The sequence below is a fragment of the Clavelina lepadiformis genome, chromosome 3, assembly GCF_947623445.1.
Source record: "Clavelina lepadiformis chromosome 3, kaClaLepa1.1, whole genome shotgun sequence".
Lineage (NCBI taxonomy): Eukaryota > Metazoa > Chordata > Ascidiacea > Aplousobranchia > Clavelinidae > Clavelina > Clavelina lepadiformis.
The window spans coordinates 20221685-20248725 of record NC_135242.1 but is presented as its reverse complement, the minus strand read 5'-3'; the positions used below and the strand labels follow the sequence as shown (position 1 = coordinate 20248725).

General features: G+C 35.7%; 3 protein-coding genes and 1 long non-coding RNA gene across 5 annotated transcripts; 3 read left to right on the top strand and 1 right to left on the bottom strand.

The window, feature by feature from the left end:
• Window positions 1–32: 32 nt before the first annotated feature.
• Window positions 33–6588, top strand: LOC143450816 (NCK-interacting protein with SH3 domain-like). Of its 2 annotated transcripts, none has more exons than XM_076951534.1 (2): window positions 33–726; window positions 2868–6588. In XM_076951534.1, the coding sequence occupies exon 2, from the start codon at window positions 2876–2878 to the stop codon at window positions 4724–4726; it is 1851 nt and encodes a 616-aa protein (XP_076807649.1). In that variant the 5' UTR covers window positions 33–726; window positions 2868–2875; the 3' UTR covers window positions 4727–6588. The 2 variants fall into 2 exon arrangements, with proteins under 2 accessions (XP_076807649.1, XP_076807648.1); XM_076951533.1 differs by having other exon boundaries at window positions 33–1642.
• On the top strand, window positions 6519–11906 carry LOC143450815 (limb region 1 protein homolog). Its single transcript, XM_076951532.1, has 11 exons — window positions 6519–6674; window positions 6803–6936; window positions 7036–7169; window positions 7283–7428; window positions 7988–8205; window positions 8522–8719; window positions 8871–9080; window positions 9177–9265; window positions 10141–10535; window positions 10737–10898; window positions 10971–11906. The coding sequence occupies exons 2-11, from the start codon at window positions 6859–6861 to the stop codon at window positions 11282–11284; spliced, it is 1944 nt and encodes a 647-aa protein (XP_076807647.1). The 5' UTR covers window positions 6519–6674; window positions 6803–6858; the 3' UTR covers window positions 11285–11906.
• Window positions 11907–12173: 267 nt separating this feature from the next.
• On the bottom strand, window positions 12174–15206 carry LOC143450818 (uncharacterized). Its single transcript, XR_013114777.1, has 2 exons — window positions 12807–15206; window positions 12174–12672 (listed from the first exon to the last, which is right to left on the bottom strand). It is a non-coding gene; the product is annotated as an uncharacterized LOC143450818 (long non-coding RNA).
• Window positions 15207–15427: 221 nt separating this feature from the next.
• On the top strand, window positions 15428–27020 carry LOC143450847 (DNA-directed RNA polymerase II subunit RPB1-like). Its single transcript, XM_076951579.1, has 30 exons — window positions 15428–15883; window positions 16853–16968; window positions 17490–17643; window positions 17773–17936; window positions 18124–18268; window positions 18428–18571; window positions 18725–18886; window positions 19055–19204; window positions 19438–19641; window positions 19783–19895; window positions 19998–20220; window positions 20315–20524; window positions 20634–20771; window positions 20873–20998; window positions 21133–21215; window positions 21364–21484; window positions 21597–21683; window positions 21821–21956; window positions 22112–22293; window positions 22375–22548; window positions 22659–22867; window positions 22986–23088; window positions 23202–23426; window positions 23513–23714; window positions 23905–24028; window positions 24096–24225; window positions 24330–24512; window positions 24651–24872; window positions 24995–25154; window positions 25270–27020. The coding sequence occupies exons 1-30, from the start codon at window positions 15803–15805 to the stop codon at window positions 26781–26783; spliced, it is 5985 nt and encodes a 1994-aa protein (XP_076807694.1). The 5' UTR covers window positions 15428–15802; the 3' UTR covers window positions 26784–27020.
• Window positions 27021–27041: the final 21 nt, after the last annotated feature.

The window sequence follows — 27041 nt, the reverse complement described above, 5'->3', positions numbered from 1 at the left end:
TCTCTCCCAGGCTAATCTTCGTGTGTCCAGTGGTTTGCTACCCCTCTAGCACAAAACACATGGGAACTTCGTATTTCCACACTGCAGCCCAAGTAGAAACCCACCATTTTTAAATCAACACAAATAATCCAGTTGTGCCGATAATTTTCCAGTACAAATTTAATTTCGATATACTTTTCTTTGAAAATTGTTGAGTGCCCAGCTATAGAAGAATAGATCGAAAAGTGTTACGTTATGCAGATGAACACATTTCAGCCGTCAATGAGCAGTCGCCGATCATTAGGATTATAGTCTGAGATGCCAAGCTTTTTTAGAAGGCCTTCATCATTATTACCGAAAACGTTCTCATTTTCTTGTGTTTCCAATAAAAACTAAGATTCTAGTTGTGGTAGGCCTAAACCTTCAAAGACATTAACAGGGACAACAAAAAAGGCAGCTTGTGAGCTTGACTTTTGCATACTACTGCGTTTGATACCTTGACCACCTAACATTTTATATAATCCCAAGATATTTATCATGGCTCATTGCGCTTCTTGGAGCATTGTTTATAGACATCCTATAAACCATCAACATGAAAGATCGGATGCTAGAAATGTGTGTTAGGCCTAGTGTTGCTTTGCTTTTTGCCTTCTTTGCAAATATGTGGCGTAGTTTCGGTTATTGGGTTTGTGAACAACCGACTTCATGTGGATTGCAAAGAATGAGTCAAAGCCAGCCATTTATAAAGTAAGAAATGGTTAATATGGGCAGTGGTAGACCAAGCACTTGAGCCTCGGCTTTAGTTTTTGGTTTCGCTCTAACTTTCTCTTGCATTCGGTACGCCCACGTGACAACATAAAGGTTTGATACGAAGGAGTTATGAGGTGATAGAAAAGAATTTACGACATAATAATTAATCCTCATCTGTGAGTGTAAAAGTGTAAGAAACAATTATAGGGTCTACAGTAAATGCTGCACAGTGATATCTCTTTCACTTTCGCACTCCCATATCAAGATCGAGTATTGAGGAATTATCACATCATATTTTCTTTTCTATTACCTCACAATTCTATTCCATTTAGGGCTTTAGGCCTTCAAGTCGGAGTGCAAAAGAATAAGAGACGCTCATACAGTGTACACTGTACAGTATGGAAGCTTTGTCCATATTAACGGTTCATTACGATCACAGTAGGATATTTCATTTACATTATGGTCACATTAGGGACACCTGAAAAGGGGTCATACGTCATCGATGTATGAATAGGGGTCGGGCATTACTGGAAAGAGAAGTCCTGATTAAGAGGCCAGCCATATTGTCATAAACATTAGTTATGTTTAAGTCAGTTTTACTAGTTAATTGATTAATAAAAATGAGTAATTACGGTATGTTAAAGTATTACAGGCATGTTTATGTCAGTTTGTGTGTATACTTATTTATAATTATGATACATTTACACCATAAACATACCGATTGCTTGTAAGCTAGAAATTTCATGTTTAAACGTATTTTGTAACGTCTACTTGAATGCTCATACTTCACATTTATCTGCTTGTTAAGAGTCATAATATTGTAATAGCCTAGTAGGCCTCATATAATTGATGAACAGAATGGGTCAATGTCACCAATGGGTAATGTCAACGAAACATCTACGCTAGAATTGAGGTTTGTTTATTTCAAATATTCTGAAACTGAACAATCCAAACTTATAATGAAACATGCACATCAGTGTTAAAGGTTGGCGTTTATTTTCAAGTTTAAAAACAATCATATCATTTTGACATTGGAGTCCCGTAGCTGGTGTACAGAATGGGGGTATATGGTACCAACATATAGATCGACAGGTTTCATAAATTAGTAAAGATTCACTGTCCTAGTGATTCCGACTGGTTAGTATGGCACTTTTTAATGAGAAATCATGTGTGCAATCACTTAAATTTTGTGTGATGAATGATGATGTTCACTGAAGACTAAATGCTTTGTTTGTTTATTGTAAATTGGCAATCAAACAATCTGTTTTTCTTTGTTTATTGTAACTCGGCATGATGAGTAAAATATCATGTGTGCATGTTAATAAATCTCGTGCGTGCATGTGCCACACTTTCCATTATGAGTCGTGATTCCCCAAATTGGTACTTCAGCGAAAAATGCCCGGGCATTTTGTATGTTTCAACGTTACCAATATAGCCACAGAACATAAAGAAAACATATGTAAACAATAAAATAGACAATTTTTTTTGTGTGTTCTTGAAGCATTGTGCAACATATGTAGTAAAAACTATAATATTTATCCTAGTACTTTTTTAAACACTTTACAGCTTTAATAAAATGTTGAAAAATTTTGCTGTTTCCCGTTGTTAAAGCTAGATCAGAGGTAGACATACCCCAGCATGTAGAGTGTGGTAGGTTCACACCCAAAAAGTTTTGGCCGAAATGCTAATGGTACTGCACATCGCTACACAAGTAGGGGAATTGCAGTTTTTAAAAAAGACGTTGTTTTTTGTTGTCTTTTCACCAAAAAAATACTAAAAAACCACACTTTGCCCATCTCGGCTTTGGCCACAAACTACGATACATTGGTTGTGCACTGCAGTTTGGCCTTTGCACATCCAAAGTTTTGGTGAAAACTGCCATACTCCACAGTCCGAGATACTCTCATTTGAATATGGCAGATGGCATTGTAAAAAGATCTATATGATAAAGTATTATATATATGTTCAAGTTGTCTTATGGATATGTCTTTCAAATATCTTTCGCACATTACAGGGTGAATAAACTAGCATTGCTTCATGCATTTTTTGTTATCTTTTTTCAAATATACTGCATTATTTATTTTTGAACACTATATTTTACTAGGTTATCAGTACTAATTTGCTTTTATTTAACTAAGGTGCTTACATGTGCATGGTGAAGATGTACAAAGCCATACACAGCTACAGTGGCCGTAAAGGCGGTAGCCACACTTTGCCAATTAATAATGGAGACATTCTTTGTGTTCTTGAGAAAACCAATGACTCTTGGTGGCTTGCTTCGAATGCTGATGGAAAAATAGGGTATGTTCCGGTAACTTATGTTAAATTAGATCACAAGTATGACTCAAAAGATGTTGTGCTGCAATCTGTTGATCGAGCGATAGCTGCAGTTTATGCTTCAGCTGAAAATGGCAGGCTTTCAGATCAACAGCAGAGTTTGTTAAAAAAGTTGACAAAGCACAAAGATGAAACACTGACTTCAATGAAGCATAACAAGCAAAATCACTCAAAAAGACAAGCTCCTGCACCACCTGTGCAATGTACTATCACTCCTCCGCCACCACCAAGAAGTATTTCTTTAAACCAGGAAACAGCATTAAGTCAACCACAACAATTGCAATCTTTCAATACATCTGTATGTACTGAAGGAGTGAGCAAAGCTGTTGAAGAGTTTGTCCTGGAAGCCAGCCATACTGAAACTGTATCATTAAAAACACAAGAAGATAATTTTGCAGCTGACCGCTCAAACATAGTAGTTGGCATTCCAAATCATCTGGGTGAGGATTTGGTCCATTTAGTTCAAGAGCAAACAAAACTCAGAGAAGGACGTTCAAGAGAATTGGTTGCGTCTATTGCCAAAATGATTGGGGAAAGCATCCCATCAATATCAAACGTCATGAATGAAATTGTTGAGGTGTTACCCACAGCTGAAATCATGTCTGATCCCAATATAGAGAAGTTAGGTCTTGCCCTCGCTAATCTGACAGAAATAAAAGATGATGCACAACAAAGGAATTGGGCCATTGAAGATGACAAACAGAAAATTACAACTATTTTAAACGATATTATTGAGTCATTATCAAATGGAAATAAGGAGGACTGTATCAATGAGCTATTGAAAGATGACTGCCAATCTGTAACTATGCTCACAGTTTATCACCAAATGGAGTCTAGGGTTAGCATCAGAATCTTAGTGTTGCAGGTTTTAGGTGTGATTTGTTCCCTGTCAACGAAGTTTATATCTGCTCTTTTGCCAACTGTTTTACCAGATGAACTTGTTCGAGATATCACAGAACACTGTGATGACATTCAAAGGATATGTTTTTCAGCATTGGTGCTGAGTATGGTGTTTTCCACAGGAGAACCAGTTCCTGTAGGTTATTATGACACTGTTGGAGAAAAGTTTATTGGTTTTCTCTTAAAATGCATTGAAAATGGTTTAGAAGAGGATTCTCAAGATCAAGTTGGTGACATCTTCGTCCGTCTCATTCTTTCCATTAACTTACACTTTCTTATTCCACAAGATAATCTGACGTTGAATGCAGTAGTTACCGGACAATCAAGCACTACTCTTAGTGAGAAAATAATGCTACTGGTCAACAGGGGAGATGACCCGGTGGTTACTTGTGAGGCCAACGATTGCCCACCTCCTCATTCTGTTGTGAAGTTTCTTCAAGATATTTTTTCACGTGATGACACAGCCCAGTCTTTTCTCTATACCAATGACTTATTGGTTCTGATAGATATTCTTACACGAAACATTTCTGATCTTTCACCGGGTGACAAATTAAGAACAGAGTATTTGGATTTGTTGCTCAATGTGTTGAAACGTTCATCCTACCATGAAACCAAGCACAAAGGAAATGAAATTTTGTCTGTGTTGGAACGCATAAGGGATGAAGATGCCTTCATAGAGGACAATCTGCAAACAAATGTTGAGTTTGATAAGAGAATTGTTAATATTATTTTACAAGAGCATAAGGATTGTTTAGTGTAAAACATGTTGTATTTTCTTCATAGAATTTATTTTTTTAGTTTGCTTGAATTGTTGTAGAATGTGCTGCATTCCATCAGTATTTGTTAGTGTGTAATACTTCTATTATTTCTCTTTTGAAGCATTCCTGTGCTTGTTGCATTTTTATTGTAATATTTTGTAAACAAATATAATTAAATATTTCATATTATTGGTTGTTCAGTAGATTTCTTGAGGTTGTAATTAATTAAAATAAAGTCAAAACTACTGTTATTCAGTCAATTTGGTAATATCAATTGTCACAGCTTTGTGCATAGATACATTTCCATTTAGTGTTTTAAGCCAGTTTGTTCATCGATTTTTCAGGTGAGGCTTGAATATTCTGAAAACATAAATAGTTCTAATGTATTCCTGTCCTGATATTAACTTCAATTATATCTGAAATTGCTGTTTTATAAACAGTCACTTTTCCGTGACTTGACTATGTTTAAACAAATATGTCAAACTGCCACAAAAATTTATATTTCTTGTATTTTGTGAAGAATATTCTACATGATGATTACAAACACTTCAAAAGGATTAAAGTAACACTGTTTGTTGCCATCTTTGTTTTTAATTCCCATTTTGAGGATTATAGCCATGATTTGGTGTGCTTTTTTTCAAATTTTTGATGGTTATACACAGGGCTTTGGAGCAGGCGTAAATGTTAAATTGCTCCAGCTCCGAAGCTCTTTTTTATCATAAATTAGCTCCGGCTCCATTACGTCAAAAACTGTGCAGCTATGAACATGTGAATGCTCTGCTGTCAAATCCCCAGCAACGTGGTTAGTTAGAAAAGGTGGCCCCAAAGAGGCAACAATTCTTAATTTTGTGAAGGGTTGCTGTTAAATTATGTGAATTCAGCCAATAGTAGTAGGCTAGTAGCATAGCATCTTATGAAATACATCGGAGCTGGAGCTATTTTTCAAACAATGGGCTCCAGCTCCATTTGAATTTCATGTAGAGCTCCAGCTTCGTTGAATATGCACGGCTCCGGGGCTCCGGCTCCAAAGCCCTGGTTATATACTCGTATTGGTATCTAATAAAGTATTATTAACAGAATATCTACTGTTAATGTATATTTCATGGTATGTTACGTTTTAAATATAATGCACTGTATGGTAACCTTTAAAAAATAAATATCTACCATCAATCATATGTTTTTTGTATCCTGGCGCTTTAGTAGCTTGTAATTAATAGTGTTCCTAGTTTGGTATTACATCATTTTAGGGTCAAAAAAATTATTACTTTCACCTTCTTGGAAGTGGTGCACATATTCTTTAATTTACTTATAAATAACAAGCATTTAGTTTTCGTTTCTATATTTATACATTTGTTTATTAACAAATTTTTATCTCATTAATCTTTTATGTATTTATGTGCACAGAGCTGTGAATCACTTAAACGCTGTTCTCTTATAAATACATAAAAAAGTTCTGATTTCAAGTGTTTTTTTGCATATTGCAAATTATCATATTTTAAATGCTTTTTCTTGCTGTAAGTGCCGCTCTATTGTGAAAAAGTGTTTCATGATTCAATCCGATGGAATTATTTCTTAAAATGAGCCTTTTAACTAATTTGGAAAATATATGCATTATGTAAACATTATTCTAATATGCCATGGCTTAAATCTTAAGTTTACTGATTTTGTTGCTACTGTTGCTATATTAATTTTATTGCTATGTGTGATTATAATTCTGTTAACGTTGTGCACTATATACATATATAAAATGTTTGGCTATTAGTGACAGCTTCTAATTTATTATTTATTACTTCTATGTAACATGTTAACAGGTCTCAACTTCTGCTATATGTATGACATGCTCAGCTTTCTATTATTTCTTTAGTTTTACCGTAACATAATGTTGTAAACTGAAAACAACATTGAAAAACATATATATATACCTAAACGAACAAAAGTTGGAAATACTAGGTAAGTTTTGTGGTGCTAATACTTTTATTGTATACTGTGCTCTGCTCTGATATTAAGTCGATATAATGAAAGTGCTTTAGGTACTGGTGTGTTCATTTTCACTAGCAAATGCCAATTTGTTTTTAAAGTGTCGCATGAATTACACAAATGTTCTCATTAATCACAAAATCATTGATACCTGCAAATGTTTGAGTGGGAGACAGCGAGTGCTGAAATTAAGCAGCAGAGCATCGAAGAAATTGAAGAAGAGTTTAATAATGTGGTGAGTAACACCTATGCCGTCACTGCAGTAGTACACAGACTGCCTATGTTTTTCAGTTACTATAGCTTGAAATATGATAAAAACTGTGTTTTTTTACAGGTGAGAGAATATATTATTAATCTGTTAACTTTCGTGGTGCTTTTTCTTTTCTCTTACGTGGTTGTGGCATCATACCATCAAAAGAAAGAAAGAGTTGGACTTTATGCTGAAGATGAAGATGCTAAAGCATACAGGTTCCTTGCACTTCAACAGTTGTTATGTTAAATTAACATTGATTTAGTAAATGCTTCTTTCTATGTAGCTTATGTTGTTGATTGCAAAATAGTGCAATTTGTAATTTTTCTAGGATATCATTTTATCTGTGCACCTTTTCGTTGTCTGTTTCTTTTGGCTCCGTGCTGATGTTGCCAATGTCTATGCTTGGAAATGAAGTTGTTCATTTGTACCCAGATAGCTACTGGGTTCAGTGGCTAAATGGAGCTCTGGTACATAGTAAGTTTTAGACCAATGATTTGATACCAAGCCTACTATTTGCTTTGTTGTAGTCTGGGCTGCTATTTGCATACATGTACACTTGTACATTTACTGTCAGACCTCGTTTATCCGAACCTTGAAAAAAAATCCCAACCATCCAACTTGACACTGCTAGCAATTGATTTTGCCCCTTTGAATCGAAATGTTACCTATTTATGGATTGAATCTTCATACCTGTCACAAATCAAACTTTGTTTTAGCCGCAGTCAATGACCAATTTTCTAAATTTCTTTACTTATTTTTTGTGGTTGTGGACGTAGATGGATCTTCAATACAGTTTTTTTGAGTCTTTAATTAGTATGACAGGCTTAATTACATGCTATCTTATATCAATTGATTTCACTGTAATATTCTTTTGATTTCGATTATCTGGATACCATTGCTAAAATGACGTTTTTTGACGAAACAAAAATGTTTGAATTAACTTCGTCTAACTATATATAAATCTAATGCTATACCTTGCTAAAATACCAATGCATTTACTCCACACTGTAATAATTGCAATTGTTTTTATTAGCTTTTTGGAAATGGATTTTTATCTTAAGTAACACATCGCTTTTTGTATTACTTCCGTTTTCTTATTTCTTCACCGAGTCTGAGGGTTTTACCGGTCAACGTCGTGGCTTAATGCCACGAGTGTATGAGACAATCACTGTGCTACTTTTACTGGCTGCCGTTGTTTTTGGCCTGGCTGTATTAGCACTTGCCTTTGTTGACAATGATGATTCTGCTCAGGTATGTTGTTGTATCACTATGGTAATTTTTAGTAAGTTACTTTCGTCTTGCTTGCTGCGCGTAATGTCTGTCATTCAAGTTTCTCATCTTAAAGCGTTATATAAATTTATATTTGTTGCCAAATGGCTAAACGTTAGTCATGCAGTACACTATATCTGTCCTGACTGGCTGACCGATGCGAAAAGTTTTATTTGGTGTATTTGCTTGAAACTGTAAAATTATATGTATTTACCAAAAAACTTCCTTCTTGTTGGCTTAGTAGATATATACATTATTCAAAATCAGTATCAGCAATATGACATGTGATATTTTTCAGGATATCCTAATGATGGTGGGAGAATATTATTTGCAATATCTATATTCTTTTCTCATTTGTGCCTGTGTTATTTTCATGCTTGCTGCATGTGCCCCGTTTGGATTTACTATTCTTTTTGATTCTGTTGGTCATCTTCTTGTGAAGCCAAAAATATTTGAAAATAATGAGAGCAAAATTGAAACAGAAGAAATGGAAGAGGTATTTTGAACAGTATGTGGAAACAATATCAAAGTTAAATATTGCTTCTTGGGCTATTATAGTAGTTTACATGATCTAAATTTTGTTTATATTTATTGGATTTTTATGTGATTGACGATAGCAACCGACAATATAACGTTATTGTGTTTAGAATGCCTTAAAAATCAAGCTGACATCTGAATCCTCTCTGAAACGAATTACCTCTGAAGAAAAAGCTTCCTTGGTAAAAAAGTTAGAATCAGTTAAACAGTCACGAAAAAAACTGGAACGGCGGAAAAAGGCTTCTGCCTTTGAGCGTAATTTGGCCTTTCCACTTACAATGCTTATTCTGCTTGCTCTTACTGCACTTGCTCTGTTTTTGGTAAGTATTGTGCAAAAATGCTATGTTTTGCAAATGTTAGCACCTATGGTAAAAAATTTCCTTTGTGAGCAAAACATTAAAAGTTAATGTTTTAAGGTTTCGATTCATGTCTTAAAACTTGTGTTCATTGGAGATCATGAACTGCACCCAAGTACTGTGTGGGAGGATTACAGAAAAGATTATAGGTATGTTAAAGCACTGGCTTCCCACCACAGGGCCACAGCACACACTGTAGAAGAACCAGTAGTTATTTCAAAATTGGTGACGACATTGTACTGATATTGCATGGAATTAATATTGTTTCTAGAAGCAATTCGAATATAAGAACAAAGCATTGGGAAATACGACTCATATATTGAATGAAAACAAGAGCCAAAACCGTAGACTGTAATTCGAACATACTGTCCAAACAAAATTACTGTATATACTTAGATTGTTATGATTGTTGTTGGATGTCAGAGTTGGACGTCATAAAGTTTAGACCCAATCTGCGTAAAGTTGTTCAAACCATGATAAAGAGTGACATAAAGAGGATTGGAACATGCGTCTATTCTTTTTGAGCATGATTTTAAGTTATTATTTTGCGCGGGCAAATGCAGTTGTGACGTAAATTTACAGGAAGTTGGCAACACAATAATTTATATTGAGCTGGTTGTAGAAGTGATGATTAACATTTCTGCTTTTTTTAATAAGGACTGGATGACTGGATTATTTCTTGAATCTGTAATTACACAGATGTCCTTCTCTTATGAGTAAAATTAGAGGCTATTTTGGCCGTTTTAAAGCACCAAAATGTATCTGTTTTTCTGTTGGTTGTATGCCAGGGTCGGTTTATATCTCAGACTATATTAAAGCTTAAAATTATTTTTATTAATTGTCATAAAGTACCATGAGCATCAACCGATTACATAATTACCATTGTATTACAACATGCCAAATGGTTTGATAGGGTCATGAAATTAAGTTCGTTGCAATAAAAAACGTACAATTTAACACCATACATGCAAGCATACAAAACTCCAATAAATACAGTAACAATAAGGCACTGTTTTTTTTTCAGGAGCATAAATATCGAAAGGAAGGTGGATGGGTTATTTTTTCAAAAGGATGCTGAAGCAGATGTGGACACTCACTGGTGGTGGAAATGGAAGTTTTGGTCGTCAAAACAAAAAGAGAAAGAAGCTGTTTTAAATTCCATACCGACACCAGCTGTAAAATCCCACATGTATTCATTAGGAGCTAACTCACTGTCTTCATTTGGTATTGTTGGAACAATTCTTGAAGTCTGTGTCATATTTTATCTGCTGCTTGCCTCTGTTGTTGGCTTGTACAACCTACCAGGCTTTCGTTTACTGAAACCTCAAGTGCAAGAGACAACCATGACAAAAATTATTCTTAACTGTTTAGTTTTGCAACTTATTGGTCCTTCATTACCGGTGTTGTCTCGCGTTTTAGGCAAGTGTTTGATTCATAAATCCTGTTATACATGTACTGTACATTAGATATGCACTACAGCATGTTATACATGCACTATGTTTGGATATTTCATTGTAATAGACTTCAATATTCAATTTCACAATTCTTAAGCATTCTTGTTGGCAAACAAACATCTATTATGATTGTTTATCAAACACAATTGTTTAAATTCATTTTTAGGCATCACTGATTTTGACTTACAAGGGAATTTTGGAAAATTTTACTGGCTTGGCAATTTCTACATAGTGTTGTCTTTCAATGTTATTTTTGCCATTACCACGGCGCTTTGCCTTGTAAACAAAATGACAAGCAAGATGCGCAGAGAACTTCTCAAAGCTTTACGTAAGCCCATGGAATATGCTTGTTTTACACTGATTACAACTTTCATGCAATAATCTTAACTGTTTTTTTTAGAATCCAGCGCAGTTTTAATCAGTGAAAAGCTATCAAAGAAACATGAAAAAGTACCTGGAACACCAGTGCCAAAATCGAAAAAGGTGAAAACTATGCAATCGTCACCAGAGACTTCAGCCAATTCAAGTGTATCTGCGGAGGCAATGATGAAAAAATCACCTCTTCTAGATTCACAGGAACAATTGGAAACTTTGACTGAATCTTTACATATAGACAACAAATGTACCTTTTTATGCACTCCATCGCGTAAAGCAGCCTTGACTGTGAGAAAGCGCAAGCAACCTATTAGAGAAAACGGCCATGTTACAAGCTAATTGTTATTCATTTTATTTTGTTCATTATTTTTGCTATTATTACTTCAATTGGTCCTTATACATCAATGCATGGTGTCTTTTTTTTAGTTGAACACATTGCATTTAAAATGCAAGTTTTTGTTTCAAGCAACTATATTGTTAGGTTCTATATAAACTCCAAAATTTTTGTAAATAACATTATTATATCATTGCCTATTTATGTTTTTAAAGCTGCAGATAGACATGTACTTGGAAATGGTTACTGTACTCAGTTAACCATATAAAGAAATCCAAAAAACATCAGTCGTTGACAAATGCAATATATTTCACAACTTGCCAGAAGTTGCGTTTTTATAATTTTTCTGTTTTCATTGCAAATACTTTATTTGTTTTGTTGTATTTTTAGTTTTACACTTCAGTGCAGTTATTACATGAAGTTGTAAAGTGTTACGTTAACATCCTTGCTTGTTCTTCAAGTTAACTGTTGGTAAGCAGAATGTAGTAGGTTAACACGCTTTGTTTTATTTTAATTTGCCAAATTTGCTGGACTAGATATACATACTAATAGGATCTTGACCTACAAAAGCTTTGATTTGAGCTTAAATTCACTAAGTATTTCTTTTTAATACAAGATCTTACTAATTGTGTTGTTGTTCATGTGTTAAAACAAATTTTTTAGGTAGATTGTGTTGAGTATGTGAAGGTTTTCCAGAATCACTTGTGGTCTTGTATCTTCAGAAGTACTGTCAGAATCTCACTTGAAATCTTAAATCAGTGCGAAAGTACTTGACCTGTCTTACTTAAATTACCACATAACTTGGAACATTTCACCATTTGTACAGATTGGATGGAAACATAAATGGTAACTCCCACACTTAAATTGATAATAATCTCAAACACACAAAAAACATCAGACACAAAGCAACCTTTTACTGAAAACTGTTGGTTTAAACATGGAAATGAAATAAACATAATACAGTCTAGCATTAATTTACTACACATTAAACTAAACACTTCCAGATGAAACTGGTTAGACGAAGAAATAAAAGTCTTCAATCATTGCATTTTCTTCGACACTAACTGCTACAGAATAAAAAATTGAAGCATTAAATAGCTGCTTATTTGTAGAAGTGACAGAAGCTGCAATGGTGAGGTAATTTAGCACAAGTCTGGAAAGACAAGGCCGACCTTCATCATCAGCTTCCTTTATCCAGAAACTTATTGGATTTATATCGTCTTGAAACACTGTGGTAGCATATTGATCTACAGCATCTATTTCATCCACTTTTTCTGGTTGAAGCAAGGGCGCAATAACGTACATAGCATTAGGTTCAATGCTCTGGCCATATATTAATGGTGTCGTGACTGTATCTATAGTTTGTTGACGATTTGGTGATGGCAAATCATTTCTACATTTATGAAACAGAAAATTTAAATAATAAGCAAAAGCATATCGTTAAAGAAACAATAGTATAAAGAAGCCAGTTTAACTTTTTAATTTACATGTTCACAGTTCTTAGTCACTTATCAAGTATATTTTTACCTTGGATTTAGAAAGCAGGATACAACAGTATTTGCCCAATAGTGTCAATTTGTACAATAGTGCCCATTTTGAAAAATGCTATCAATTTGATTTCTGAGTGACACCTGCAAAGATGTTACAAAAGCTTTTAAACTATGACAAACAATTGGCCACAGAAATCTCAGAAAATTTTAAGGTCATTTTCTAGGATTTGCATAACTGGTAGAACTTGACCCAAAAATGAAGTCTTTAAGACCTTCATTGCCTGCTCAAATTTGCTAAAAATGTTTATAATCAAGATGGCTAATTTCCAGTCAACATCTTTCATAAAACAACATTTCCCATGCACACTGCTGGTTTCATTCATAATTTAATCGAAATGGCATTTCTCAGCTCGAATAGGCGGTGCAGCATCATTAGATTCGACATCCAGTCCAGTGTTTCATCTTTTATAACTTCAAGTGGTTTGACTACACCTAATAGATATGAAGACTCAGAACTTCGGTGCACTCGGCTTTGATCGCATCTTGTGAATTTCTGTTACTGGAAAACCAGCCTTATACAAAAATACGAGTGATAGTAAATTTTCGATAGACGCCTTCAATGATAAAAAACTGATTGCTTTATACAAGGAATCACAGACTTTGTTAAAATCATAGTTTTGCATTAAAAGTATTCTAAGCCTGTTCCTTGAAGAATGCCAAGAGATGGCAGATCTTCTGTTATAGATAATGCAGAATTGGTAGTAAAAGTCTCAAAACACATAGATTCTGAAAACTGTGTTGCTAACTACTGCCATCAAAAAGCTTTGGAGCAAAATAACAGCTCCCAACATGAACCCAGAGGTCATGTTTATCTTTCCGTTTATATCTAATCTTGTAACTGCACTTTTTGCATAGAGCAACAGATGGACTGAGTCATTTAAAATATTGTGGTAGTTTGGTGTCGTTGAAATTTTGAACCCTTGATTTCAGCAATCTTTCCGGAGAGTTTGTCTGGCCCTGGGGGCCGTTAATGCAGCCTGTGACACTGTACATTTCCGTTTATGCGGCCAAAAATTAGTTGTGTTTCCAGCAGGACGCCGTATTACTTGTTGGCATGTCTTGCACATAACCAATCAGTTATCAACAGGGCTTTTGTCAAAGTAATTCCATACACAAGAATGCTGGTATTCATTTTTTGTATTTATTATAATCTCTTTGCACTTGTCACAGCGCTTTTTATGCATCCAAAGGTTGGTTGTACTTTTGATGATGACTGTTTTACAACTATTCCACAAGTTTTGCATGTCGCAGAGTTGTCACCATCAGTGCAATTGTCGAAAAATTCACAGATTTGTAAACGTGCACAATTAATTGCTTCAGTACTTTCAATTTTTGTCTTTCTATTTGTAAGGTCTGGATTACAGCTATTATGAGCTTGACAGACTTTTTTTGTGCTGCCATAGATTGGTGGTACTATTACCACTATGGTATTATAGCTGTGCATGTATTGTTATTAGCATAGCGAACAAAATAATTCCATATTTCCGACATCCCTTTAAAGCATCAAGGTTGTTAGAAAGACTTGGTAATAATTAACAGATATCACATTAATGAACACGTTACAAACAAAACCGCATACAAATCTCAGAAGACATTAAATGTCTGTAATTTTTTTTAGGATATGGAATGTATAAAGTCATTAATATCAGCAATTAAACTTATTTTACAGGAGTCATAAAGTATTTCTTGATAATTTAATTGAATGAAATGACTACTTCATCGTATGTTGGTCACACAGCCTGTTATTGAAGATAGGCGGTTAATTTAGGAGAATGGGTATGTAAAAATTGATTTTAGCTATTTACAGTTTTATTAGAGTTAGATTTAGATTAGAAGGTAGATTTAGGTTATTAAGCTATAAAATTCAAGTTAGAACAAATTGAAGGAAAATAGTTTTAGCCTACTACCTACTAATGTTATCTGTGGAGGAAAATATAGTAGTACAGTTTAATTACAGACATGAATGCAAACATGAGTGTTTCGTTTCTCATTTCACAACAAAACGAAATCCAAGATGGCGAATGCTTTTGTGACGTCACAAAATGGCGGCTAGGTCCGTGTTTTCGACAACGAAGAGTTGGTGTATTTATCGCCCAAACAGTATCGTTGGATTAGTCATTAGTGTATATGAATTATCAACACAAACAGTATAAGGTTATATCCTTTACCAGCAACATTTAATGGTCGCCACTTTAACATTACCAAAAATATTGTTAATTGTGTAAGAAATATCGCGTAATTTGGTTTCCACTTCATCATTACTGATTTCGCTATCATGCCTGTAACACCACTTCCACACAAGTAGACCTAGACAATTCACCCTATCTTTTCTCTCTTGCTAACGCTTACACTCGCCCAATCCCTGACAATATCTCGTGGCTCACAAGAGAGAAGCTATGGGGCTTCAGCAACTTTTTTTTTCGTTCTCATGTCTTTTTTTTTCTCTCCTTTTCCGTGACTCCCCATGTGTAGCGCTTTTCAACCAATCAAACGCTTTCTACGTCACAACCTTCTTGCCATATTTGGTAGATTTGGCAGCATCCAAGCGGAACGCTTTTCTTATGTCGCTGGCTATAAATACCCCGATCAGCGTGCTTCAGCTTCAGTGGCTACGGTAGTTCGTGGTGTTTGTGTCTCTCAAGAAAGGGAACCTGCGTCAGGCTATGCAACAATATTGTCAATGCTGAAATACGCCGTTTAAAAATGAACTTTTGAAGTTCAAATTGTAAATAGCAGTAAAAAAAGAGATTTTCTGTTATCTCACTGAAAAAAAATTGTCAATATCAGCCTTATTTTGCATATTCTCGTAGCCCATTTTTTGGTCTGGTAAGCCAGTTGTGACGTCACTACCCCGTCTCGTATATAAAGACGCGCGCGAAGAGTTGTTCTCATTAGCAGAGCGCACCACACTTCTCTGCACGTGGAGTTGCTTCACTGTTCAGCAGTGTTTACACGCGCCAATTTCAAGTAACCATGGCGCAGTTGACAGAGTCTAGTGTGGATCTCCGGCTTGTTAAACGCGTGCAGTTTGGCATTTTGAGCCCGGATGAAATAGTACGTAATTTTCCAATATCCAGTTACTTATATTAACATGATATGATGAAACATTATTTGCCTGAGAACGTGTATATTGTAAATCATGTATTAAACATAATACTTATTAAATATACACTCACGCAAAAGTGTTAAACAATCCTGAAATAATGAATTACAAGTTTCACAAGATGCATTATTTTTTGTTGAACTTCATGTTTTAAACGTGCTATATACTGGAGAACTTCAAAACAATAACTTAATATTTTCAGCCTTGTAAATATTGTTTTCTGTATTTATGCGTTGAGCGAAAATGTTGGAAATGCTTTTGTGCAACAAATTAAACAATTGTTTGATGTACAATTTCTGCAATGCAATGATACTGATTATTAATGAAGTTGTTTTAAAAGCATTACAAAAACTTTTAATAAAATAAATACATAATTAAACCGATTTCCAAATGCTGAAATATACATTTACCTTTTCACTAAAGATGCATGATAACACCATTATGTTATAAGTCTTTGATACACAATGAAATAAGTTTTGTTGACGAAATGCTTACTACAGATGAAGTACTGTATCAGAGATTTTAACATACATGCCACATAAATAACAACAGTATTTTGTTAACACTTAAGTTTTCTTTCGTTTAAGAAATAACAACATTAAAGGTGCTACTGCATCCTCCTGCAATTTATCTGAGTGACTATTGTTTACTATCGACTATATATTATGTTAATGTTATGAATTTATGATGGGTATTATTGTACGCAACAAAATGACTAGTACCGGTAGCCTATCAAATTGTGGACATATCTATATCTATTTTTAAATTTAATCTGTAAAATCCATTTCAGATTATTTCTCAGATATTTTCTGGATTATTTTTTCACTTAGTTTTATTTCTATGAATTGCCTGAAGTAAAATTGGTATTTGATTGGTGTCTTTTATTGTATATACACTTCTTAATGAATGTTTACCTTTAGAAACGGATGTCAGTCACAGAGGGTGGAGTACAATATCCAGAAGTTTCAGAAGGTGGTCGTCCAAAGTTATTGGGTTTAATGGATCCACGACAGGGTGTAGTGGATCGAATGTCCAGGTATTTTACTGCTATGTATTTTTATTTTAATGTTACTGGATTGTGACAGTTTTCCCTGGTGACGTTTCAGTGTAACTTTTCACAATAATTACTACAATAGTTGCAATAGAAGCTCCTTAATGAGATTATCTTGAGACTGGACCATTTTAGCCGTATTACCCAAAACAGTGACGACAACTAAAACCACTATAACCAGACCTAGATTTATGACAAAAACTTACTTTTGCCTTTGGTATGTCACCTGCATGTCTTATCATGTTTGCCACTGGTTTATAGTTCCATATACAGTATTTGGTCATGTTAACTGATAATTTTTATGTGGGAAAATTCGGGTTCATACCGAAACGGTCAAGAAAAATAACTGATTTTGTTGTTTATAGTTATAGTATGTAAGTGTTTTCTACTGGTAAAAGATTAAGGATATTCTGTCCTTTTTATGGTATACCAGTAAAAGGGAATAAGAAATTATATTAATTGCAAAATTTAAAGCGTCGTGGTAAGTATTAAATTTTCTATTATAGGTGTCAAACATGTGCTGGCAATATGACCGACTGCCCAGGACATTTTGGGCACATTGAACTTGCAAAGCCTGTTTTTCATGTTGGATTTCTCACAAAAACTATAAAAATCTTGCGTTGTGTATGTTTTTATTGCTCAAAACTCTTGGTGGAAAAGGTGATTTCCTCAACATGAAATTATTTTTTATGTTATATTTGTTGCACACTGGTAAATTCTTGTTAAAACAAGGGAAAAATGAAAAATTACTTTTGCAAAAATTGTAATCTTTTTTTGCTATACCTGCAGAATAATCCAAAAATTCGTCAAATTATGACAAAATCAAAAGGACAACCCAGAAAACGACTAGCTCATGTGTATGAGCTTTGTAAAGGCAAAAATATTTGTGAAGGTGGTGAAGAAATGGACAACACATTTGATATGCAACAACGTGAAGAGGAGGAACCCAGGAAGTAATAATTTGTTTTAAGTTTGCAAACAGTATAACAAAGGTTGAATTTTGTTGAGTTGAACAGTATAACAAAGGTCAGTATAACAAGGTAGAAAATTTTGCAGGTTTCCTTTTCCGGGATTTGTACTTTTTTGTATTCAACGTTTTATGTATTGTTTAATAGTGATAGTTCGTTTTGTTTTTTTAAGGGTTGGGCATGGTGGATGTGGAAGATACCAACCCAAAATCAAACGACAAGGGATGGAACTCATTGCTGAATGGAAACATATCAATGAAGATTCTCAGGAAAAAAAGATGCCAGTATCAGCTGAGCGAGTTCTGGAAATTTTTAAAGTAATCCAATTTAAATGTTCTATTTGCTGTATGTCATATCTTTTTTAAAGCATGGAAATATCACCCATGTCCAACTACACCCTGTATGTTTGATTTATATTTAAAAGGTTAATCAAACTGTTGTATGTAAATGCTCAATACAGATTATCTTTGTTACAGAGAATATCAGATGAAGAATCAGAGATCCTTGGAATGGATCCTAGATTTGCCAGACCAGAGTGGATGATAAACACTGTATTACCTGTACCACCATTATGTGTCCGTCCATCTGTTGTAATGGGTGGCGGAAGTGCCAGGAGTCAGGTAACCCATCGAAAATAATTACTGTAAACTTTCAGTTTGGCATCATGTTCAATACACAATCGTACTCACGTTTTCAACAGTTCAGTTTTTGTTTTCAATCTTTTAAGGCAAACTGATTGTTACATAATTATGTTTCAATGCTGTTGTTTGTAGGATGATTTAACACACAAGTTAGCCGATATTATTAAGTCAAATCAGCAATTAAAGAAAAACGAACAAAGTGGTACAGCTGCTCATATTATCCTCGAAGATGTAAAACTTTTGCAATATCATGTCGCTACTTTGTCTGACAATGACATGCCAGGAGTTCCCAAGGTAAATACATGTTTACTCCATTAGTGCTTACGACATGGTTATATCCATAATAGTTGTTTTACCAAATTCTTACAAAATTCAAAAACAAGTGCACAGAAAAATGAACCATGTTGGTTGTACGTTACATCTTGAATTAAAACATGCATTACAGAGTGATTTTTACTTCAGGCACTGCAAAAATCTGGCCGTCCATTAAAATCAATCAAGCAACGCTTAAAAGCTAAGGAAGGTCGTATTCGTGGAAATCTGATGGGAAAACGTGTTGACTTCTCTGCTCGTACTGTAATCACGCCAGATCCAAATCTTAAAATTGATGAGGTGATATGACTTCATAATTTATGATAACGAGATTCAAATATAGTAAACATTTTTTTCTTGGTTAGATATATAATTTGTGTAGTTTATAATGCACAGCATTGGAGTGAGAAAATGTGTTATATACTGTATTGAGTTAAATTTTTTATGTGATTTGTCTTGGATGCAAAGAAGGCAACTAGCTAATCGTTAAGGTGAGGCTTGGCAAACTAAAAACGCTTGTGCTTATTTTCTAGGTTGGCGTACCTCGTTCTATTGCATGCAACATGACATATCCTGAAATTGTGACACCTTTCAATATTGAGAGAATGCAAGAACTAGTTAGAAGAGGAAATAACCAGTATCCAGGAGCCAAATACATCATCCGTGACAGTGGTGATCGAATTGATTTACGTTATCATCCTAAACCTTCGGACTTGCATCTAAATGTGGGATACAAGGTGAAGTTTAAATAAATCTTTTTGATACTGAAAATGTGTGTTTTATACCAATTACTGGTGTCTGGTATATACTTTTTGCATTTAGTCACATTATTCACATATATATGATAATTTGTTCATTTTTGTAATAACATTTTACAGGTTGAAAGACACATTAAAGATGGTGATGTAGTTGTATTTAATCGACAACCAACTCTTCATAAAATGTCTATGATGGGTCATAAAATCAAAGTTTTACCCTGGTCTACTTTCAGGTGTGTAATTTGTGATCAAAGGAGTTTTCAAAGTTAGTTTTAAATACCATAATAACAGTCTATGCATTTTATGATGTCTAATGACAATACGTTTCTTTTCAGGTTAAACCTTTCTGTTACCACACCTTACAATGCCGACTTTGATGGAGATGAAATGAACCTTCATGTTCCACAAAGTATGGAGACAAGAGCAGAGATTCTTGAGCTTGCCATGGTCCCGAGATTAATTGTCACCCCTCAAAGTAACAGGCCTGTCATGGGTATTGTCCAAGACACCCTGACAGCTGTCAGAAAAATGACAAAAAGAGACACATTTATTGAAAAAGTAATTTTTATGTTAATGCAGTGAACATCTACTATGACAGTATTAGTTTACATTTCATCAGTTTTTATCAGTGATGGTTTACTTTTCTGCACAGGAAAACTTCATGAATTTGCTCATGTATTTAAATGACTGGGATGGAACAATTCCTCAACCTGCAATACTGAAACCGAAACCCCTTTGGACAGGAAAACAACTGTTTTCCCTCATCATTCCTCCCGGAATTAACTGCATTCGCACTCACAGCACTCATCCCGACGGAGAAGATTCGGGACCATATAAATTTATCTCTCCAGGGGACACCAGGGTATGGCTTTAAGTTGAAAAAAGTAGTGTGAAAACATCAGCGATGTAACTTGTAAGTTGTTACATTTTGTTTTTGAATTTTGATCTTGATACAATGTTTAATTTAACAGGTACTTGTAGAGAATGGTGTTCTTTTAAGTGGAATTGTTTGCAAGAAGTCACTTGGTACATCTTCAGGCTCTCTTTGCCACATAGTTGCTTTAGAAAAAACACCTGATGTATGCAGAGAGTTTTACAGCAATATTCAAGTAAGTGTACTTAATACAGAAGTTATATTTAAAGTGAAAATAAGAATGTTTGTTCGTTTCTGTTATGAACAGATTTCAACCATTGCTTTTTGTTTTTGTAGACCGTGGTCAATAGCTGGCTGATGGTTGAAGGCCACTCCATTGGTATTGGTGACACCATTGCTGATGCACAAACGTACCAAGACATCCAAAACCAAATTCGAAAAGCTAAGCAAGAAGTCATAGAGGTAAAGCGTGGCAGAAATTAAAAAAAAAACTTGTTATAAGACAAACTGGGAACAGGAAACCTTATCAGTGATTCTCATAATTACGAAAGGTAATGATTCTTGCATTAATCTAATCATACATAACCTCTATTTAGGTAATTGAAAAAGCTCACAAAGAAGATTTACAGCCTACACCAGGAAACACACTTCGCCAGACTTTTGAAAATCAAGTCAACAGGTTAGTTAATCGACCAATTATTGCATAATGTTATTAAATCTTCCATGAGTTGTTTTTTGCAAATGATTAACAACAAAGTCTTGATTAGGAATTGTTTACTGTTTATATTGACTTGATTTACAAGATCTTGTATAAAATATCTTTGTAGGATTTTGAATGATGCTCGTGACAAGACTGGTTCGTCAGCTCAAAAAAGTTTGTCAGACTTCAACAATTTCAAAGCTATGGTGGTTGCTGGGTCAAAAGGTTCCAAAATTAATATCTCCCAGGTAACTTTTATTTACCACTTAAACATATTTAAATGTTATCAGTTTTTAATCCTAGTTTATGTATAATTATCATTAGATATAATTAATTTTACCTGGTTTTATTATCTCCAAGGTTATCGCTGTTGTGGGACAACAAAACGTTGAAGGAAAACGAATCCCATTTGGTTTTCGGCATCGAACCCTTCCCCACTTTATTAAGGTACTAGTATTGACTGTGGTACTATGAAGCAACCGATTTTATAATATTTGGTTTAAATATGTAGCTTATTAAGTGAGTGTATTGTAACATGGCCTAACGATTACTATATCAGGAATTTCAATGTCGTTGTTTTGCAGGATGATTATGGTCCTGAAGCTAGAGGTTTTGTTGAAAATTCCTATCTTGCTGGGCTCACACCAACAGAATTCTATTTCCACGCTATGGGAGGAAGGGAAGGTCTCATTGATACTGCTGTGAAAACTGCCGAAACTGGTATTAACGAAATTTTGATTGTATACAGAGTAACTGCGAAACACAGAAGGCTTGTACTATGTACATTCCAATATAGATAATTATGATCTATAAAATGTGCATGGTTTGGTGAGAGATCAGTATCCACATTTTGGAATATTTCTATTCCATTACAGGTTACATCCAGCGTCGTCTGGTCAAAGCTATGGAGGCTGTTATGGTCAGATATGATGGAACTATCCGTCAGTGTAATGATTACATGATACAGCTGTGTTACGGCGAAGATGGTTTGGCTGGAGAAAAAGTTGAATTTCAAACCCTGGCAACCTTGAAGCCCAGCCATAAGTCTTTTGACAAAGTATGTGTTATTTGTAATACTCTATGTCACACAACATTTCAGCAAATGGAACTGTCGACTAAAATTGGCGTTTTTATGTAGAAATTCAGATTCGACTACACAAAAGAGAGATATATGCGCAGATGCTTGACTGAGGATGTAGTTCGGCAGATTCAAACTGATGTGCAGATTCAGCAAGAATTGGAATCAGAATTTGAACAGTTGCAACAGGACCGTGAAAACATTCGTGCAATTTTTCCAACTGGTGATAGCAAGGTACTTTATTTGAAAAAAAGATTGACAATTTTATTGAAAACTTACTTTTGCTAATTGTGCCGTAGCAACATAAATTACTTCAAAATTTGTATTATTGTTTTTCCTTTTAGATTGTTCTTCCAGTGAATTTAAGCAGATTAATTTGGAATGCTCAAAAGATATTCCATGTCGATCTTCGAAACCCATCCTACCTGAATCCAGTTCGTGTGATAGAAGGTGTCCGGGAATTGAGCAAGAAGCTGGTTATTGTATCTGGTGAAGATAGATTGAGCAAGGAGGCTCAAGCCAATGCTACTTTATTATTCAATGTACATCTCAGGTACTGTTTTTCACATTTTGTATAAAGTTATGTAAAAAACTTGTTTGTGTAAAGCAATTAAGTACTTGACATGAAATAAATTAACGGTTGTTGTTTACAAATTTTTTACTTTTTACAGGTCTACCTTGTGCTCTCGAAGAGTGGCTGACGAATTTAGGTTGACAACGGAAGCTTTTGAGTGGATTCTAGGAGAAATAGAAACCAAATTTCAACAAGCTCACGTAAGCTCCTGCATAAACTTCATTAATCAAGTCTGTTACAAAACGTTTCAGGTCAAACCATCGCAATCAGGTTTGTTTGTTTTTGCTATTCTTATATTTATGTTCAAAAATAGGTACATCCAGGGGAAATGGTGGGGGCACTGGCTGCCCAATCCCTAGGTGAACCAGCTACCCAGATGACTCTAAATACATTTCACTATGCTGGTGTGTCTGCCAAGAATGTAACACTCGGTGTGCCACGGTTGAAGGAGTTGATCAACGTTTCTAAGAAGCCGAAAACTCCATCACTTACAGTTTACCTTGTTGGCTTGCCCACCAGAGATGCCCAGCGGTGTAAAGTAAGATTGAACTATACAGCAAAACGCATAACAGTAAAATGGGATAATTTTTGGTTGATTTTTATTCTTAATGTTATTTTGTCCAGGACGTGCTTTGTCGTCTTGAACATGCAACATTAAGAAAAGTTACAGCTAATACCGCAATTTACTATGACCCTAATCCATTGAGCACGGTCATAGCAGAGGATCAGGAATTTGTTAATGTGTACTATGAAATGCCTGATTTTGACGTTACAAGGATATCATCGTGGCTGCTTCGTATTGAATTGGATAGAAAAAGGATGACAGGTAAATACCATTTTTCATGTTTATGCTACAACGTGTAGCATTTCAATGTTCAAAGAGCAAATGGTTAATGTTTGTATGGCTTGGTATGTTTGCACAATACTGTGTTCATGCATGATTTGTGAAAAAATTTGTGTGCTTTGCTTTTATTCTATAAATTTTTAGTAATTATTATTTTTGGTAATGCGTAAAGACAAGAAACTGAGTATGGAGCAGATTGCTGAGAAAATAAGTGCTGGCTTTGGAGATGACCTCAACTGCATATTTAACGACGACAATGCAGAAAAACTTGTTTTACGAATTCGTATAATGAACAGGTATGTGGTGTATACCATGTGTAGTTATTTAAATCATCAAGCAGAAATTATATTTCTTTGTAAAAAGTGAGGAGCAAAAGATGGAAGATGACTCTGAAGAACAGTCTGACAAAATGGAAGATGACGTTTTCTTAAGATATATTGAAGCAAATATGCTGACTGATATGACTCTGCAAGGAATTCCTCAAATTGCAAAGGTGAAGACATGAAGACTGAATTGTTTTTTGTCAATTTTTTGTGTTTAAGTCTACTAATTTGTGCTTTTGGTTGTCTTACTCTTCATGTTTTTATCGATGTTCAGGTCTATATGCACTTGCCGAAAGAAGACAATAAGAAACGCATCGTCATCACAAAAGAAGGAGAGTTTAATGCAGTACAGGATTGGATTCTTGAAACAGATGGAACTGCTCTGATGAGGATCTTGTCTGATCGCGATATTGACCCAGTTCGAACCACTTCAAACGACATCTGTGAAATATTTTCTGTAAGTGGTTGTTTGCCTTGACCCTGTGAAACAGTTTACATAATAACAACTGTCTGTTATTAATTTTACTTTTATATTTCTGCCATTACTTTGTCATCTGCATTCTGTCATTTGGGATATTTTTTCCTCAAAACGTAGGTGCTTGGCATTGAGGCAGTGCGCAAAGCTCTTGAAAGAGAAGTGAACCATGTTATTTCTTTTGATGGTTCCTATGTCAACTACCGGCATCTTGCTCTTTTGTGTGATGTCATGACTTCCAAAGGTCACTTGATGGCAATAACACGTCACGGTATAAATCGTCAAGAGACAGGCGCTCTCATGAGATGTTCATTTGAGGAAACTGTGGACATTTTAATGGAGGTGGATAAATTATTTCTTGCCTTTGATTTCATAGGCTATATACTGTGAATTTTTATTTTTTTATTTCTTGTATTTTCTGTTTTCAAATGTTATTAACAATCCAATGCTGTGCACTTAATTAGGCTGCTTCGTCTGCTGAAATTGACAACATGTGCGGAGTGTCAGAAAATATCATGCTAGGTCAGATGATGCCTGGTGGATCTGGATGTTTTGGACTGCTCTTAGATGCAGAAAAGTGCAAGCAAGCCATGGAAATTCCGACAAATGTTGGTGGATTTGGAGGTAATAGATGCTTTGATATGAAATTCTACTGACAATGTTTTGTATGAAATAAATATTGAATATATTTATAATTGAGCTGTCAAAGCAATCCAGTTAACTGCGAATTTGTTCATAGGTACTGGACTCATTTTCGGATCAATGGCTTCACCAAGTTCCATGTCACCCATAAGGACACCGTGGACTGGTGGTGCCACACCACGGTTCCCTGGAGGCTTTACTCCTGGTGGAATGACTCCAGGTGCAGCTGCGTTTTCACCTGTTCCAACAGATGGCGGATTTTCACCTGGTCTCAGCCCGTCATGGAGTCCTGCCCAATCTCCGGGAGGTGCAAGTCCTGCATCGCCTTACATACCATCTCCAAAGCACTCTGGAATGTCTCCAAGTTATTCTCCAGTTTCCCCAGCATACGAGCCTGGCACCCCAGGGACTCCACAAAGCCCGAAGTACAGTCCTGGGTACAATGCATCCAGTCCCACTTACTCACCCACAAGCCCTGGATACAGTCCTACATCGCCCTCATATTCACCCACAAGCCCAAGCTACAGCCCCACATCTCCGTCATATTCACCAACCAGTCCATCTTATTCTCCATCTAGTCCAAGCTACAGCCCCACGTCGCCAAGTTACTCTCCAACATCCCCAAGCTATAGCCCCACATCTCCAAGTTACAGTCCAACTTCTCCCAGCTATAGTCCCACATCACCGAGTTACTCTCCGACAAGTCCGAGTTATTCTCCAACCTCCCCATCATATTCTCCGACGAGCCCATCATACTCGCCAACATCACCCAGCTACAGCCCAACCTCACCTTCTTATTCCCCGACCAGCCCTTCTTACTCACCTACGAGCCCAAGTTACAGCCCTACAAGCCCATCATATTCACCAACCAGCCCGTCGTATTCACCTGCATCACCGAGCTATTCTCCGTCAAGCCCCAAATACTCACCGACCAGCCCTTCATACAGTCCTGCGTCTCCGGAGTACAGTCCATCAAGTCCACAGTATGCGCCTTCCTCCCCGTCTTATTCTCCATCGTCCCCATCGTACAGCCCATCTTCACCCAGTTATTCTCCTTCAAGTCCGCAGTATACTCCATCGAGCCCAAAATACTCACCATCCAGTCCTTCGTATTCTCCAGCAAGTCCGGCTTATTCACCAGCTTCACCCAGCTACTCACCTACTAGCCCAGGAAGTGGTGCCACAAGTCCGGCTTACAGTGGAAATGTTGGTTACTCTCCAAGCAGTCCTAACTACTCCCCAAGCAGTCCATCGTACTCTCCTAACAGCCCGTCCTATTCTCCAACTAGCCCATCATATTCCCCTACAAGTCCATCTTATTCACCTGCAAGCCCGTCTTACTCTCCTGCTAGTCCCCAGTACAGCCCTACAAGTCCGGCTTACACTCCAGGTGGTGACATGTCTCCAGCATCACCAAGTTATAGTCCAACATCACCAGGAGGTGCAAGCCCATCAAGTCCTGCATACAGTCCAAATAGTCCCATGTATTCTCCAGCTAGTCCTAGCTATAATCCTTCGAGTCCGGGATACAGCCCAACGTCACCTGGATATACACCCAACACTCCTGGGACTGCTCAGTATGGTCCACCTGATGATAGTGATGAAGATTGAACATCCAGATCTTCATCGAAAAGACTTTGAAATACAATTCTTAATAATTCAATGTACATTGTGTTGGTTTTATTTCGTTCTCTCTGCCTTTGAATTGTTAATTTGTCATGTGACGGATAAGTTGTGATGATTGAGAAATCTGCAAAACTTTCATTTGTTTCATATCATCTGGTGCCACCAATGTTGTATTTTTAGCTGCAACTTTTTTCCCAACCTGTTTATTAAATTTTATGTGTATACAAGACTGAATCATATCGT

Excerpts from the sequence above, each read along its gene's own strand:
- LOC143450847 (XM_076951579.1), top strand. The coding sequence starts at position 15,803 with ATGGCGCAGTTGACAGAGTCTAGTGTGGATCTCCGGCTTGTTAAACGC. Across the intron at positions 15,884-16,852 it reads TTTTGAGCCCGGATGAAATA|AAACGGATGTCAGTCACAGA; the intron begins GTACGTAATTTT and ends GTTTACCTTTAG. Across the intron at positions 20,221-20,314 it reads GAGACACATTTATTGAAAAA|GAAAACTTCATGAATTTGCT; the intron begins GTAATTTTTATG and ends TTTTCTGCACAG.
- LOC143450815 (XM_076951532.1), top strand. The coding sequence starts at position 6,859 with ATGTTTGAGTGGGAGACAGCGAGTGCTGAAATTAAGCAGCAGAGCATC. Across the intron at positions 8,206-8,521 it reads ACAATGATGATTCTGCTCAG|GATATCCTAATGATGGTGGG; the intron begins GTATGTTGTTGT and ends GATATTTTTCAG. Across the intron at positions 8,720-8,870 it reads AAACAGAAGAAATGGAAGAG|AATGCCTTAAAAATCAAGCT; the intron begins GTATTTTGAACA and ends TATTGTGTTTAG.
- LOC143450816 (XM_076951534.1), top strand. The coding sequence starts at position 2,876 with ATGTGCATGGTGAAGATGTACAAAGCCATACACAGCTACAGTGGCCGT.